Genomic DNA, 16323 nt, shown 5'->3' on the forward strand with positions numbered 1-16323 from the left:
TACAGCCTGTTTACTTACTCCAACTGCCATTTCAAGATAGATTTAGAGGATTGGTTTTATGCAATTTGTTTACGTCCTGGTGATTGTGAGGAGTTTTCATTTCATGAGCTTGCTTATAATTTTACAGAGCCCATGAAGTGATATCATTAAAAATTTTACAAAAGAATGGCTAATAGCCTTATATTATGTAATTTTCTCGCTTCTTCAATGTAAGAAGTTAGAACTTTGAATCTTTCAGTGTATATGGAAATTTTTACTACAAACCTTTGCTCTCAAAATGAGCTTTAATATTTGCGGAGTAGCTGTTGCTCCAGAAAAGATTCAATATTCATTTTTATATGTTAATTGGCTAAGTACCTCACCTTACCAGAGGACTTAAGCCTTTGTTTGTTATCCTCATTGGAGATAAAGCTTCAATTGTGTTAATACAGAATTGTAGGCTAGAGTCTTGAAAGTATTTTAAAAAGAAACCTGGTAAAACATATCTTATTCAAACAGCAATTAAATTGGTTATTACAAAATACTTATATGTGGCCTATTACATATACAAAATTTTCAGGCAAAATTGATAATTTTACTCTTTGCATGCTTTTGTATTTACTGTAAATTTGTGCATGCAACCCATAGAAAATGCGCTTACTGTATTTATAGGTGGTTCATCTAATGAAAATGCTACATATATGATTGGACCACTTGTTTATTCTCTAGAGTTTCCCCTTGTTCAGCACTGATTATTGAATTATGTGCTGTAGCCGCTGTTTTTTAAATCTTAAAAAATCAAGCTTTCAATTCATATACTGATAGCCAATATGTGGCTTGTGGTTTACAATTGATTAAAAAGTTTTCCTTTTTTTAGATACTACTAGCCCTCAAATTTTACAATTACTTAATGCTTTATTAGAGACAAGTTTTCTACATGAAATCAATCAGTGAGTGATTTCAGTGTGAATGTCTGACAACTCACTGTCCTTTCAGTGCTCTGTCTCAGACAACTAAACAAAACCATAGACTCACACCCAGCTCTTTGGAAATGGTAATGGAGTTGATAACACACCCTCAGGAAAAGAGGAAGACTCCATTTGCTTACTCTCAACTTCCAGCCTCGACCTGCCAGCTCAGAGATTTCTAACTAAGGCTGAATATTTACAGGATTTGGCATTTCTAATTAATGCTCATGTTTAGATAAATAAAGTTTGTGAGGGACTGGAGAGATGGCTTAGTGGTTAAGAGCACTAAATACTGTTCCTTTATAGGCCATTTTCTTAAACTGGATTGCCTGGACTCCTTAGCAAGAGAGGGCAATGATACCAGGCAGATTATAGGCCTTACATAGGAACAATTAGTCAAAAAATCTCATTCTTTAGTTCTCCTTTACAAAAGGCTCGTTTAGTATTTACTGATGGTTCCTCCAATGGTAGTGCTGCGGTAGTGTCTGGAGGGAAGGTAGAGGTTATAAAAATTCGTAATTGTCCTGCACAGCTAGCAGAATTGAAAGACTTACAATTAGCTTTGGTTATGTTTCCTGAAGAACCTTGCAACACATACACTGATAGTGTATATGTGTCTCAGATTGTTTCACCCCTTGAGAATGCTGCCTTCGTTGCTCCTGTTTCATCCATTTGTGCCTGCTTATTACAAGTACAGGCTTTGCTGTGGCAGCGTCGAGAACCTATTTTTGTGGGCCACATAAGAGGTCATTCCATGTTACCTGGCCCCTTAGCACAAGGCAATGAATTGGCCGATTCTTATACTCGATCTTCATGTTGCTATGTGTTAATGAATAGTACTGCCTATGATAAAGCTTTACAAATGCACAGAAAATTTCTTCTTAATGCTAATTCTTTGAGGTTTCACAATGGAGTAACTAAAGAACAAGCAGCTCAAATAGTCAGCCAATGTCCCCAGTGTGCCCCATTTATTTCCTCTCCCAATTTGGGAGTTAACCCAAGACGGTTACAACCTAATGATATTTGGCAAATGGATGTTACCCATATTTCTTTGGGAAGCTACGGTTTGTCCATGTGTCTATTGATACCTATTCTGGCCTGCTCTTTGCCTCTGCTCATAGTGGAGAGAAAATTAAAGATGTTAAAAGTCACTGCTTACAGACCTTTGCCTTTATGGGAGTCCCACGACAATTAAAAACTGATAATGGTCTAGCATTTATTAGTGGGCCTTTTAAGAAATTTTGTGAGGATTATGATATTGTACATAAGACTGGCATTCCTTATAATCCTCAAGGACAAGCCATAGTAGTAAGAGCTCATTTGACACTTAAGAATTATCTTGAAAAAACTAAAACAGGGGACCAAAATTCCCCACCTGCTAAACTTGCCTTTATTACCTATATTTTAAATTTTTTGTTAGTAGATAAGAATAATTGTTCAGCAGCAGATAGACATTGGAAAGGAAAAAGACATAAGGAAGGTCTGGTCCGTTGGAAAGATTTGACCTCAGGATTATGGAAGGGACCTGACCCTGTCTTAGTTAGGGTTAGGGGTTCTGCTTGTGTTTTTCCTAGAGATGCTGGAGCACCCATTTGGGTTCGGAACGTTGCGTTCATCCTGTCTCCATGAAATCCGGTACCGATGGAGATCGTGATCCTGATACCAGTGGAAAAAAGGAGCACACTTCAGTCAGCAGTGATCTCCACCAATAGGACGCCAGAAAAACAGCTGTCCTGCCTGCTGACACCAAGACTCAGCTCTCATGGTTTGGGTCCCTGGAGTCATTCCTGTGCCCTTAGAGGAAGATGGAGACAGGAGCAGCTGAGGAGAACCAGACAGACAACGAACAAGATGAGGTGCCCACTACATATTGGGAAAGGCTCAATTTCCACAATCTCTTAAATTAATGCCATCTGGCCCCTACTCTTTCACCTCGGGCTTGAGTAAGAGGAATAAAAAGATGACCCAAAGTAGTAAGCCATCCTCAGTGACGGGCAACTTCCTCTGACCCTTGACCAATCTAAGACACGGAGCCTTGAGGGTGACAAGGTAATCCTATGATGGAAAAGGCTAGGGTTCGAGAGGTCGATCCTAAGACAGAGGTGGTTGCACCCCGTTTAAACATACGGGCCGGTCAAATGCTCCTCTGACCAGTTTCTCCCCCCCAAAACACACACGTATAGCCCAGAACGGTGTGTTACAGCATAAGTTCATTCCTAGCCATTGGGGTGCAGTCCTAACTGCAAGAGTGGCTCGCCATGGCCGAGCTGGGCACTCTGTGAGGCATGTCTGATCTCTCAGACCACTACTTCCATCTAATGGTCTTTTATAAAAGAAAAACGGGGGAGATGTAGGGAGCCGTATTGGATTTGGGCCTGGCCGCTTTGTGACTGTATGGCTCAAAGTGGTTACGTGACTCTGGGCTGTATGGCCATAAAGTCTTGAGATTGTGGGACAAAAGCCTCTCCCATGAATTTACGGCACAGGAAGAAAATTATCATGGAATGCTTTCAGCCTGAGAAAATACCAAGTAGCTCCTGAGCAAACACCCGGTGTCTCAACCACATGACCTCTTCACCTCCTGCTATCAGAGTACCCTCGTCCTTTGTGTTTCACACTCACCCCAATAAACGAGACCTTGACACGAAAAAGAAAAAAAAATAGGGGGACTTGTCAGAGCCTCCTAGGTTTGACCCCTGCTGAGCCCGGCTGATGCATGTGGAACACACCTGGGCCACACCTGGGCAGTGGTCAATTCGCTCCTGCCTTTTGCTTTCTCAGCCTTTGTCCTTGAGATTTAGGCTGGTCTTCTCGGATTTCTCCCTAATTAATTCAGGTCACGTAGTCGGTCTTTTGTTACCGAAGTCACGAGCCAGGTAGTCAAGAGCCAGGGTTTCCCACTATGCTTCACAGATATTTTCTATCTGGGGAACTTGGGTATATAAGTGGTGAATAAAGCTACAGGAGTCTCTCTCTTCCTCCTCTGGCTTGACACGAATAACTTGTGTGTGTGTGTTTCTTTAATCCCGCAGGCTTTCGCCTGATTCTCGGTACCATGTCGGTGCGGGCATGGGGCACCGACACTTCCATGGCTGTATAGTGGCCACAGCTCCTAGTCAGCCATATAATCACCAGGGTGAAGAACTGATACTCTAGCAGGAGTGTCTAAGCTCTTGCATTGGAACATGACACTCTTCATACAGTGTATTGGGCTGTGTCCATACTAATCTTGTGACACACATGGCCCACAGAGCTTTGACATGTCTGGCTAGTATTGCACTAGACTGGAGGTATTGAATACATTTGACTTATAGTTTCAGCTCATACTTGGTTTATCAAGTTGTAAAACCACCAGGAGTTGAAGACCACCCATATTTTATCTATTTTTTAATAGTTACAGGTTTATTATTTGGCTGTTTGGTGCTTCAGCTTGAACCCTGGGCCTCTTGCATTCTAGACAAATGCTCTCACACCAAGTCACACCCCCAGCCTGGGTGCACAGATTATCTATGGATTTCCTGCTGAGAAATCCATGTGTTTTTGCTCAACTTGTGATTTCTTTTTTTCTGCCTTGAATTTGCTTTCCTTTTTCTAGATTCCCAAGGTTAAAACTTGTGTCTTGGAGGTTCTATTGCTGTGATAAAATGCCATGACCAAAATCAACCTGGAAAGGAAGGGTTTATTTAGCTCCCATTTCCAGGTCCATGGCTGAGGGATTCATGGTAAGAATGTAAGCAGGGATGTGGGAAGGGAAAGAAGGCTTGAGTGAATGTAGGAAGAACAAATGGAGTCTTGAATGGAAGTGCATTGTTGACATGGGCCCAAGCATGCCAAGGATCAATGTCTCAGACCCATGGGACGTTGGCAGAGCCTTTCTCCTGACATGCTCAGGAATGAGAAAGCCTTCCTTTGGTCCAAGTGTCAATGTTGGCAGTGTGTATAACTACTCATTTATTCAAATAGCTAAAGTTTAACAAAGTTATCAAAGGCAAAGAGGCTAGACATATACCTTCAAGTCAGTTGCTGTTAGCCTGAGTAGACCTTAGGAATTCCTAAATCTTATTTGTCAAATATTTCTTGCTACTTATCTAAATTTTTCTAGAAGCCTGGAATTGACACAGCAAAGACATAAGTGGTCAGATATATATCTCCAAGTCAGTTCTGTTAAACTGAGTAGAACTTTAAAACCTTAGGAATTTATAAGCCTTAATCAAACATATTTTATTTTTAAACATATGCTGGTTTTTATAATCTAAAATTTTTACTCTCAGGGCAAAAATCATCATACAGAAGTTTATCCTAATCCAGAACATCTTAGAGACCTATTGCTGTATTCTTAGTCTAAAAGGAGACACAATGATGAGCTAAAGCAAATTAAAATAACCTATGCATAGACTTTTTTTTTTAAACCATTAGTCCTTTGCTACAAGTTTTAAGCAAGCTTGTTCTAAGAGATTTTATATATATTTAACCATACCCAATGAACTTACAAATCCTGAGATAAAGAGTTTATACCATAGTCTTAAGAGGTTTTTCTGATAGCAGAGCAAAGAAATCCTGAAATAAAGAGAGGAAAGAAGACAAAACTTAGCAATATGAGACTTTTGAGAGCATGGAGCAGAGGAGTTTACATATGAGGGATTGGGGAAATCATTTGCTTGTGCAGTGGCAGAAGTTCTTACAGTTTACAAGAATTTGAAAATAGAGTGTGTCATGTTTTGGCCATCGAGCTGTAGTGAAGTCAAGCCATTTGCAGAAGAACAGCAAAGCTTTGATGAAATCTCTTGAGTTTGAGGAAGAAAAGAGATTAGATAAGGAGGGAAAGGGTCAAAAAGAAGGAACTCCACCCAAGGGAGGATTCCAATCTTGTAGACTCATAAGTGCATAAGGGAACTGTGAAACAACAGAAGGCTCCAGTGAACCAATGGGAGGGACACAGGCAGAACAGGCAGCTCCTAGGTACAGGTAAGAAAGCTCCAGGAGGGAGTTGAGAACATGGGGGGATGGAGAAAATGGCGAGAGGAAGAAGGGAAAGTGTCCTGGTGACAAGAATTACAATATAGGGCATCCCTAAGTGGATTGAAAGACTTGTCAGAGAAAAATGCTCCAAATAGTAAAGGAGAGGTGTCTCTTTTCATGTGATCGGGACCCAGCACACTAGTGTGCTTTTACAGTATAGTAAGACCCAGGGAGCCAACAGAGACAATGCAGGCAGCGCTGGGGCGGTATTCCCCATTAGACAAAGAGAGAGCAGGTAGAGGGAGAAGCTTTTCCATGTGATGGGTGCCCAGGACAGCATAGTAGGCTCTGGGAGCCACAGAGACTGAGAGATGCCCAGAATCACAGTGAAGAAGCACACCAGGTGGAGGGAAGAAGCAGATAAAAAGGCGGACTCTATTGGCAGAAACAATCAAATCAATGGCATGGTTTGATTAGCAGAGGCCAGGCCACTTGGAAAGGGATCTATTTAGACTCGTGGTGATTTCAGTACCAGGTGCATAAACCAAGGACATGACCATTTCAAGGTATGTTTGAGGGGAAGGGTTTGTTTGTTTGTTTGTTTGGTTGGTTGGTTGGTTGGTTGGTTGGTTGTTTTAGTGTAGATATGAGGGAAAGTACAGACAGAGGCATCTGGAAGAGTCCAGGGCAGAGAAAGAAAGTAGTAGACTATAGACTGTACACGGCCTGCAGATTGGACAAGTCCATGAGAGGAGGGGATGGCAGAGAGAAAGAGAAGCAGGCAAAGGAGACTAAGGGATGGGAGTAAGAGAGCCAAGAGAAAGCACAAGAGAAATAGTAAGGCCCCAAGGCAATGAGAAGCTGGGGAGGGATGCCCATGAGTGGAAGAAGTTTGCTACACATGGTAGCAACATCTGAAAACCCAGCACTTGGAATAGAGAGGCACAAGAGTCAGAAGTTCAAGGCTGTCACCACCTACATGATGAGTTTGAGACCAGGACAGACTCCATGAGACCCTATCTCAAAAACAAGCTTGCACACTGGACACCCATACTTTATTTTACCTTTTGCACTTGCTTTCTTCACTGGGTGACAGTTACACTTGAACACAGAATGTGGGTTTTCTGATCCATTCACCTGAAGATCTGTTTTCCTGTGCATCTGAAGATGGATTTCCTGTGCACCTTTAACCACTGTGTAGGCGTGGTGCCTGTGCTTGCCTTTATTTAACTCAGTGCTAGCTCTTAATACTGTAAGAAATCAGTAAAAGGACCCGCAAGCTTTAAATTGGATTCCTTCCAACCATATCCACTTGAAACATGTCTGAAATAATGCCACGTCTGCTGTGAACAGAATTGGGAGGAGTTAGGACAGATGTGACAGTGGGACTCTACTGCAGGACTTGTCCTAGAGCTCTGCCCTCCACCATTTAGCAAGGGAAGTAGCTTGAGTTCTTGACCCTGCCCCCACCACCACCCTACCCTGCACCCTGATCCTTTTTACCTTCTGGTTTAAGACATTAAAGAATAAAGTGAAATCATCCCAGTACATTTGAGCTCATTTTTAAAGGTAACACGAGGAGAGGAGATAATTTGGGCCACTTTAAATTTGAAGTAAAAGATAAAATAAGCCCACACACACCCAGATTTTTGCATCACAGATATGCAAAAAAGGTTCATTTTGAAAAGTCTCTTCGTGGAACTTTGCTGTTGTTATGATTCAGAGAGACAGCCTGTTGAGGAACTGGGTTGAAGCTGATGCCTCACTACGGCTGAAGTTTTCTGTAAATTACTCAAACTTAGTGCCTGAGAGAGTTATGTTGTAAAATAGCTAACTGGTGATGAACACAGCATGGGAAAGGCAGTCAGCTAAGTGGTGAGAAAAAAAAAAACCACACACACACACACAAAAAAAACAGGGCTCTGAAAGTGAACAGGGCGGGCGAGCAGGTGGCATACCAGGTGCTGTCTTGGTACTGAGTGGTGGGGTCAGACCAAGTAGTCAGGAATGGATCCAGATAGCTTGGCCAAGCAGGGTGAATTCTAGCTGGAGCTGCAGTCTGATGGTGACCCTGCAGGACTTGAACTCCCTCCAGGGCTGAGGGATGTCCAGGTATAAAAGGAAAGAAAGAGAAAGCTGAACTGAAGACCCAGGCTTTTAAAAGAGGGGGTGGGGTGGGGAGAGGAAACTATCAACGGAAATAGTGAATTTGAGTAAACATTCTCTTTCCAGGCGGTCTAACGCCTTCCTGGTGTGAGCCTCAGAAGTAGAAAGAACACCCAGCAATTGCTTTGAAACACCAGGAGCTGGCAGATGATGGACAGGCAAGTGAGAAAGGGCTCAGTTCTGTAAGAGAGCAGAACACACATTTGCATGGATTTAAACGTGGGGGTTGGGGAGAAAGGGCACTCACTATTGGGGGGCCACTGAGCCTGGGTTGTGGGAGATGCTGCAGACAAAAAGGGAAGTTTTCAGCTGTCATTTCAGTGTGTTTATTCTTTCAAGCCCAAGGACAAGCACTCCTCTTTTAATGCCTGTCTTTTCCTAGCAGGAAACAGACAGCCGAGACCCTGCTGTCCTTGTCTCCTGCTGATGTTGCCAACCTCAAGGAAGGAGTCAATTTTTGTCGAAATAAGACTACTGGGAAAGAGTACATTTTATACAAGGAGAAGGACCACCTAAAGGCATGCAAGAACCTCTGCAAGCACCAAGGAGGCCTGTTCATGAGAGATATCGAGGATTTAGATGGAAGGTACCATGGGTCCTTTGCTCTCCTGCCAGGGACCCTGTTGGCAGTTAGATTTGACACAAAGGGTGCTCACTTTGATATTTTAAATGACCCAGTCAGCAAATTGCTTCTAGTAAGTTTTCCTCTTCTTTCATTGGGACAGTTCCCTGACTTCAAAATTAAGTTTTGCTTAGATTTCCTTTCCCTTCTCCCTTTCTAAACACTTGACAATCCTAGCTGCCTGTTGTAACCTACCTTCTAGAGTATATGTACATGTATGGCAGTATTTGGGTTGCAGAAGTACAACCACACATATGAGGTATTGTATTCATCGAAGATTCAATTCTTCTAGAAATCCTTTTGCCAGGACACGCACATGCATATGCACACATTCTCTCTCTCTCTCTCTCTCTCTCTCACTCTCTCTCTCTCTCTCTCACACACACACACACACACACACACACACACACGTAAGAGACAGACAGACAAGCAGATAGACAGAGAATGCTTTTGAAATCTTGCTAAAGAGCTGATAGATTCTTTTTTTTTCTGTCAGCCTAGCCCTGCTTGGGGGAAAGGCAGAGCCGCAGCTCTCTCCCTAAACAATGGTGGTTCTGATTATTTTTCTGAGCCTATGCTTTTGCCAGTCTTCATCCCTATATAGAATGTCTGTCCTCCCGGCAGTAGCAATGTTAGGACAGAGTTGTTTGGCTTTGAGGAACTACCTGGCACAGCTAAGAATTCTTGGGCATCTGCAGTGTCAGCGCCAGTCACCTTATGAATGCTGGACCCTACCCTTTAGAGTCCTCTGAAGCCTGCCCTGGTCTACTTGGGTTGAGACCTTGGGTGTTGGGCCTTGTCATTCCTTTATGTGATCGATCTTACTTGTGCCCTTGTATGGATAGTTCAGTGATAGAGGGAGCTGAGGAGCTGTCCAAGAATGCCCCACTCTCATTGTGCTGAGGACAATTCCCGAATCTAGAATATTCTCATAACTACCCATAGACTTGTCTGATTCTAGATATGTTCCACATCCTAGTGGACTTTCCAATGTGACTCTCTGTTGCACCTGTAGCCAGAAACTTCAGATTATCTTTAATTTGGGTTGTTTGTTGGTGACTTCCTATGGAATAGGGAGGGGGAACTCACCTCCTTCCATCTCTGGTACATTCATGCAGTACTCATTTATGTAAAAAGTATGTGAGCCTGCAATCCTAACCTCTGGAGAGGCCCAGGCAGGAGGACCCCGGGCTTCCTGGCCAGCCAATCTAGCTCCATGCCAATGAGCTTCAGAGAGAGATGCTCTCTCTCAGAGCAAATGAAAGAAATGAAGAAGGAATAACGGCAGACGGCAGTCATGTTAAGAAAGAGGATATGATGCCAGTTGTATTTCTACTTCTAATCCTGTCATAGATGTTTTGGTTTGGGTAGTGGGTAAATGCATATAGTGTCAAATTTAAAGTGAAGCTTCATGTCCCATTCCGAAGGTCAGTTCTATCTTTATATAAGTTTACTAAGTTATACAAGTTATAAGTTAGACTGTGGGTCTAGATAATTTTGGTGTGGGATGTTTTTTATTTATTTGCAAGCTACTTTTTAAAAAAATAATAAGGATTATTGAAAATAAATTTTAAAAATAGAATAAAGCAAATGAAAAAGAAACTGAGAACGACTCCTAATAAGTGACTTTTGGCTCACATACATGCAAATAACATTCACACACACACACACACACACACACACACACAAAGAAGTCCCACTCACTCAAAACCTACAAAAAATGTTTAAAAGGACCTCACCTGTAGTGTAGGATAAGCAGCCAATAATGCTCACCATCGTTACTATTCATGTGGGCCATGAACTTCCTGTGGTCTATACACACAGATTCTTAGGAAGAACTGATTGTTTTTGCATTCAGTTTGCTCACCTAAATATAGTACGTTCCTTACCACAGACTAGCTGCTCTTGGTACTCAAAATCTTAGTTTTTGTCTGCCAGCAGCTTTGCTCTGGTGTGTGTGTGTGTGTGCGTGTGTGTGTGTGCGGGTGTGTGTGTGTGCGTGTGTGTGTGAGGGTGGTTGCGTGAGTGTGTGTGCGTGTGCAATGGTGTGTGCGCGTGTGTATGTGTGCGCTTGCGTGTGTGCGAGTGTTCGTGTGTGTGTGTGTGTGTGTGTGCGTGCGTGCGTGTGTGTGTGTGTGTACAACGCCTGCTCGTGAGAAACCAAATGTTGACAGAGGATATCTTTCTTAATCCCTTTCCATCTTATGCTTTGAGCCTCTCTCACTGAAGCTGGAGCTCCCTAATTAGGATCGATCAGTTAGAAACCTTAGGGGTGGATCCTTCTGTCTCAGCATCCCCAGTGCCGGTTCTAGGTACAGGTTGCCACCCCTAACATTTCACAGGAATATAGTGCTTCACAGTCAGATTCTCATGCTTGTGTGACAAGCCCTTCACCCACTGGGCCGCTCCCCAGCCTATAAACCTCTTCTCTTTGCTACCTTCACAGGGAAGCTGTGCAGTCTCCAGCTTCCTTCTCTGGAGCTGACTATATGGTAATTAACCTGCATGTCTAGGGGGCTCCCGTCTGCCCCTCCATTTTCCATTCCTCTTTGTAGCTCTCGGTAAAGTTGCCAATCCTAGAAAATCATCTTTATCAGGGTACAGTTAAGCATAGTCCATTCCTTCCTGCCATCCAGTCAGTTTCCTTCCTGATACATAACCAGGATCCATAGAAGCTGCACATCTCATGTTCTTAAGTCTAATGATGCTCTTATAGCTTCTGTGTGCGGAGCTGATCCCTTTCTTGTGCCCACCCCTTCCACCTCTCTCTTGTCTCCTAGTCCTTTCCCACACCCTCCTGTCTCTTGTCCCCCTATCTTCTCCTGCCCTACTCCTGTCCCCTCCCAATCCTCTCCCACCGCACTGCCACTCAACCACACTTGGTTCAATCAACTTACCCTCATGGGTTCTAGAATATTCTACAGTGCCATTTGGAATGTCTCATCCTGATTTTTAGAGGTTGTTTCCCACTCATTCCTGAGAAAGGAGGAGGTACAAAGTAACAAAACTTTCTTGCTGACCTATAACGGGCATTTAAAAATTCTGGATACAACGAAGCTTGGAAATGCCGACATGCTATGCCTCCTTCCTTTTTTCTTTTCTTTCTTTTTTAAATGATGTTCCTGGTAATAGCCATTTCTTGATTAAAAAAATTCTTTGTGTCTTGAAACAAAACTTATATTAAATAGAAATTGATAAAGATAAGGAAAGAAATGGCTGTACCTGACTTCTGTATGAGCATCCCCAAGTGTACCCTATTTCCAACTAAGCACCCCCAGATCTGGCAAGCTTTATTTTCTGGGGAGATAAAAGGGACCTGGGCATGGTAGCTCATGCCTATGATCCCAGTACTTGGCAAACTGAGACAGGCAATTTTGTTTATCTGGGACCAGTTTGGGCTACAAATAAAATTCTGATTGAAAAACAAAATAAAACAGAGCTGGGAGCAGTGAGCCATGAAATGGTGGTGCACATCTGTAAACAAGAGCTGAGAAGCAGCAGAGAAATAAGGTCATGGTCATCCTCGGCTACGTATTAAGGTCAGGGCTAGCCTGGTCTACATGAGTTCCTGCCTCAAAAAAGTTGAAAAGAGCAAGAAGGAAGGAAGGAAGTTAGTTCAGGCAAATATAAAACATTATACAGTACCTCCCATTGGTTATAGTCTGAGTCTTATTCTGAAATGGGTTAAATTAATAACTAGAATTAAACCTAAATATTTACAGATAAAAAATAATTTTAGTGCATTTGTAAATATTGTGGGAGATGAGCAGTTGAAAATATACTCACTTTTAGTGGGGCATGATGGCACCTGCCTTTGATCCCAGCACTCAGAGGCAGAGGCAGGTGAACTCTGTGAGTTCAAAGCCACTCTGGTCTACAAAGAGAGTTGTAGGACAGCCAGGGTTACATAGCGAAACCTTGTCTTGAAAAGAGCCAAAAAGAAAGAAAAAATGAAAAAGAAAGAAAATATTCTCTATTCTCACTTTGTCTGGAATTCATGTTTATCTGAGTATATTGTATATGATCTGGCAATCATACTCTTAAACCTTAAACTCTTGTGGATATGAAACTAGTTGAACCCTAGAAGTGAGGGCTAAGGAGAGATACATCATATATAGATATGACCACATTCTCTCAGAACCTCGCTTAGCTGTTGTGAGCACAGCACCCTTGTGGATAAGAACTGTCTTGAAGAAGCATGGGTCCCCACCAGCAACTTGCTTATCCACACGTGTATAAATGCTGCTAAATGCTGCTTTACCACTGGCCAGCCTTCCTTTCCCACCTAGAGCTGCTGTGGGATTAGCTCATTTCAAGCTGACGCCAGCCACTAAAGGTCCATGACCAGGAGTTACCCTGAGTCCATTCCCTACTGCACATCACTATGTGACACACACTTGATCTTCACATTTGAAGACATCGCTTGGTGATTAGCCAGCATTTCCTTTTCCCCCACCCCAGGTATCACCTCTTCATTGGCTTCCTTTTATGTATTTTGAGTTCCATCGATTGCTTTGACTTCTGTGTCATGAGATGCCCTCATGCTTTATCAACACTGATTTTTTCCACTGTGTCATACAACTGACTGTGGTTTCCCTCCAGGTCCGTTAAATGCACAAAGCACAACTGGAAGTTAGATGTGAGCACCATGAAGTATACCAACCCTCCAGGGAGCTTCTGTCAAGACGAGCTTGGTAAATACTCATCTGTGCTTTCTGCCATAGGTGGAGGGGAAGGGAGGACAGGGGAGGGGAGGGGAGAGGAGTGGAGGGGAGGAGACTTTGGAAGCTTTGTCCTGATGGCTTCACTCCAAGTTTTGGATCTGTTCTAATTGTAAACTGTTAGACCTACATGATTGATTGTTTGATTGAAACAAGGTCTTCCTTCTCATGCTTATTAATCATTTGTACTTCATCTTTGGAGAATTGCCTGCTCCTCTCATTAGTTCATTTACAGATTGGGTAACTTGATTTCTGTTTAGCCCTTTTAGTTCTTTGTATAGTCTAGATACGACATCTCTGCCAGATGTATTGTGAGCAAATATACTCACCTAACTCTGAGCTGTCTTCACCAAATCGCTTCATTTGCTGTGTAGGAGCGTGTTAATGCCATGTGTTCTCAGTGGTTGGTGCTGCTTCCTGATAGACTGCAGGTCTGTTCAGACACCTCTCAACTGTACCTATCTGTATTTTGAACTATTTCCCCTACTCCTTCCTCTCTTGTTTTCACTGTTTCAGATCCTTTTGGGTTAATTTTCATTAAGGTAAGAGATGGTGATATGGTTTTATCCTTGTACGTGTTGTTATCCAGTTTTACCGGCACTGTTTGCTGGACAGGCTTTCTTTTCTCTAATGTTTACTTTTGGCATCTTTGTCAAAAACTGAAATGCCTCTAGCTAAGTGTACTTATATGAGTTCTTCACTCTTACCCAGTTATCTATGTGTTTATTTTCATATCCTCCTGTTTTGTCTTTTGTTTTGTTTTGTTTTAGATAAAACAAAATTTGTGAAAATTTTGTACTACTTTTTGTTAAACTAATTCATAAGTATTTTTGCCGAGAGCTTTGCCCGAGTGCTGGGTCCTCTCTGAGGCAACCAAATGAATGGAGTATTGGTAGGGGCGAGACTTGGCCTTGCGAGTGTAAAAGTTGCTTAGTATTAATAATATTTATTCTTGGGCTGGAGAGGTGGCTCAGTGGTTAAGAGCACCGACTGCTCTTCCAGAGGTCCTGAGTTCAAATCCCAGCAACCACATGGTGGCTCACGACCACCCGTAATGGAATCCGATGCCCTCTTCTGGTGTGTCTGAAGACAGCTACAGTGTACTCATATACAAAATAAATAAATAAATCTTTAAAAAAAAATAATATTTATTCTTCTTGATTCTTAGTTATTCTGGGCCAGAAGCCAATGGCCTCAGGAAAATTGTTACCTGTTGCTTATTACTAAATAACATTTCCCTATCCTGACTCTAAGTTACGCTGAGGCCAGAAGCCAATGTCTTCGGGCTGGCCAGAAGAGAAGGAGGCAATCAACTTTCATTGAACCAGAAGACTAGAGCTGCACTCAAAAGGAAAAACTTTCACACAAGCAAATATGCATAAAGACAATACATTCATGTACACACTAATACATATCCGTTCATTATCACTTACTTTTTGGGGGGCAATAATCTGTCTCATCAACTTACATACTTACACACATACCTATATATATATGATATATATAAGTGGGTAAAAGTAAAAGCATTAGTGCAGAAGAACTTACTCTTTCCGGATGAAAAGAAGTTTCAACTTTTAATACATAGAGAGAGAAAAAGCTTCTACCCTTTATTACTAAACGAATTTAAAAACCTGTCTCATTGTAAGAAAAGCCTGCCTGCTCTTTGTTCTCTCTAAGGCTTCTTCTCTCGTTAATCCTCCTCTTCCCTCTTCAGCCCTGTTGTATTCCGCTATGTTCTGCTGTCTCTTCTGCTTCTATTTTGCTTCTGCTCTATTCCCTTCTATGTACATAAATCGGCCCTTTTTTATCTCTCCTCATCTGCCCAGCCCCTCATCTCTGTGATGCTTGTCCTGTTCTCCTTCTGCCTGGTTAATTCATCATCCCTAGTTGGTTTTTTTTTTTTTTTTTTTGTACCTTTTCAGGAGAATAGATCACATGATATTCCAAGCATCCTATTTTCAAGAGTTCACAAAAGTTCAAACATAAATTCAAATCATAAATTGAACAAGAAGTTACAACAAAGATGTTTACATGTGTTTCCATTAAGACTAGTTATATGACTAAACATTCACTCTCTGCTATTAGCTCCACAGGTTCATTGAGGGTTGAACATTATAATTCTTAGGTCTAAGTTAATATTGAAGCTTTGTACAGATAAGCCCAGTCAATATTTCATCTCCTATCCTTGCACTTACAATAAAATGTTCACTCCCAGTTTATGACTTTAGTCAATGGTTTTACAGCTTAAGGGAATGTATTCCTACGTTATGAATGTGTACCATGCCTGCTTTTTTTTTTTGTGCAATTAACTCATGACACTTGAAGACTGGCAGAGTCCTAATTGCAGTTTTCATATTACAGAGGGTTTTTATATCATTCACATATGTTTAGGAATTCTATAGAATTATTATTAGGAATTAAGAAATCTTCTATTTGTCTAAATAGCATTGCTATAAAAGAGTGCATCTTCATTTATTTGCAGAAAACCTGCCCAATAGGGTAAGCTAATCCCAAGGGTTGTTATATCAATCTAATAATGACAGGAAAGGCATATTAATATCAATATCAAGAATCAATCATGAGACAAAGTCCCTTGGGCCTTGTCACCAAGAGCTCATTCATCACAGTTCGACATAAACCATCTCAGGAAAAGCACCTGCTAGCCTTTAGCCTCTCCTAGATGGCTCCTAACATATTTTATTCTTTTTGATCATCTTACAAATGTAATCTTAAGATTGCCTGTTGCTGGGGTTGTGGATTTAGCTCAGCGGTAGAGCGCTTGCCTAGTGAGCGCAAGGCCCTGGGTTCGGTCCCCAGCTCCGAAAAAAAGAAAAGGGGAAAAAAAAAAAAAAGATTGCCTGTTGCTATATATAGAAATGTTAACTTTCGTACTACTCATGTATCTATA

The 16323-nt window shown here is 41.9% G+C and overlaps 1 protein-coding gene across 3 annotated transcripts in view; it reads left to right on the forward strand.

Annotated features, from left to right (window-relative positions):
• Positions 1 to 8141: 8141 nt before the first annotated feature.
• LOC116883445 (cytidine monophosphate-N-acetylneuraminic acid hydroxylase) overlaps positions 8142 to 16323 on the forward strand; it is a 57331-nt gene continuing 49149 nt past the window's right edge. For all 3 annotated transcript variants that reach the window (XM_032884591.1, XM_032884590.1, XM_032884592.1), the window contains exons 1-3: positions 8142 to 8230; positions 8458 to 8658; positions 13297 to 13388. In XM_032884591.1, the coding sequence (XP_032740482.1) occupies positions 8220 to 8230; positions 8458 to 8658; positions 13297 to 13388 (304 nt within the window). In that variant the 5' untranslated portion in view covers positions 8142 to 8219. The remainder of the gene's footprint in view (positions 8231 to 8457; positions 8659 to 13296; positions 13389 to 16323) is intronic.

The sequence above is a fragment of the Rattus rattus genome, chromosome 14, assembly GCF_011064425.1.
Source record: "Rattus rattus isolate New Zealand chromosome 14, Rrattus_CSIRO_v1, whole genome shotgun sequence".
Classification (NCBI taxonomy): Eukaryota; Metazoa; Chordata; class Mammalia; order Rodentia; family Muridae; genus Rattus; species Rattus rattus.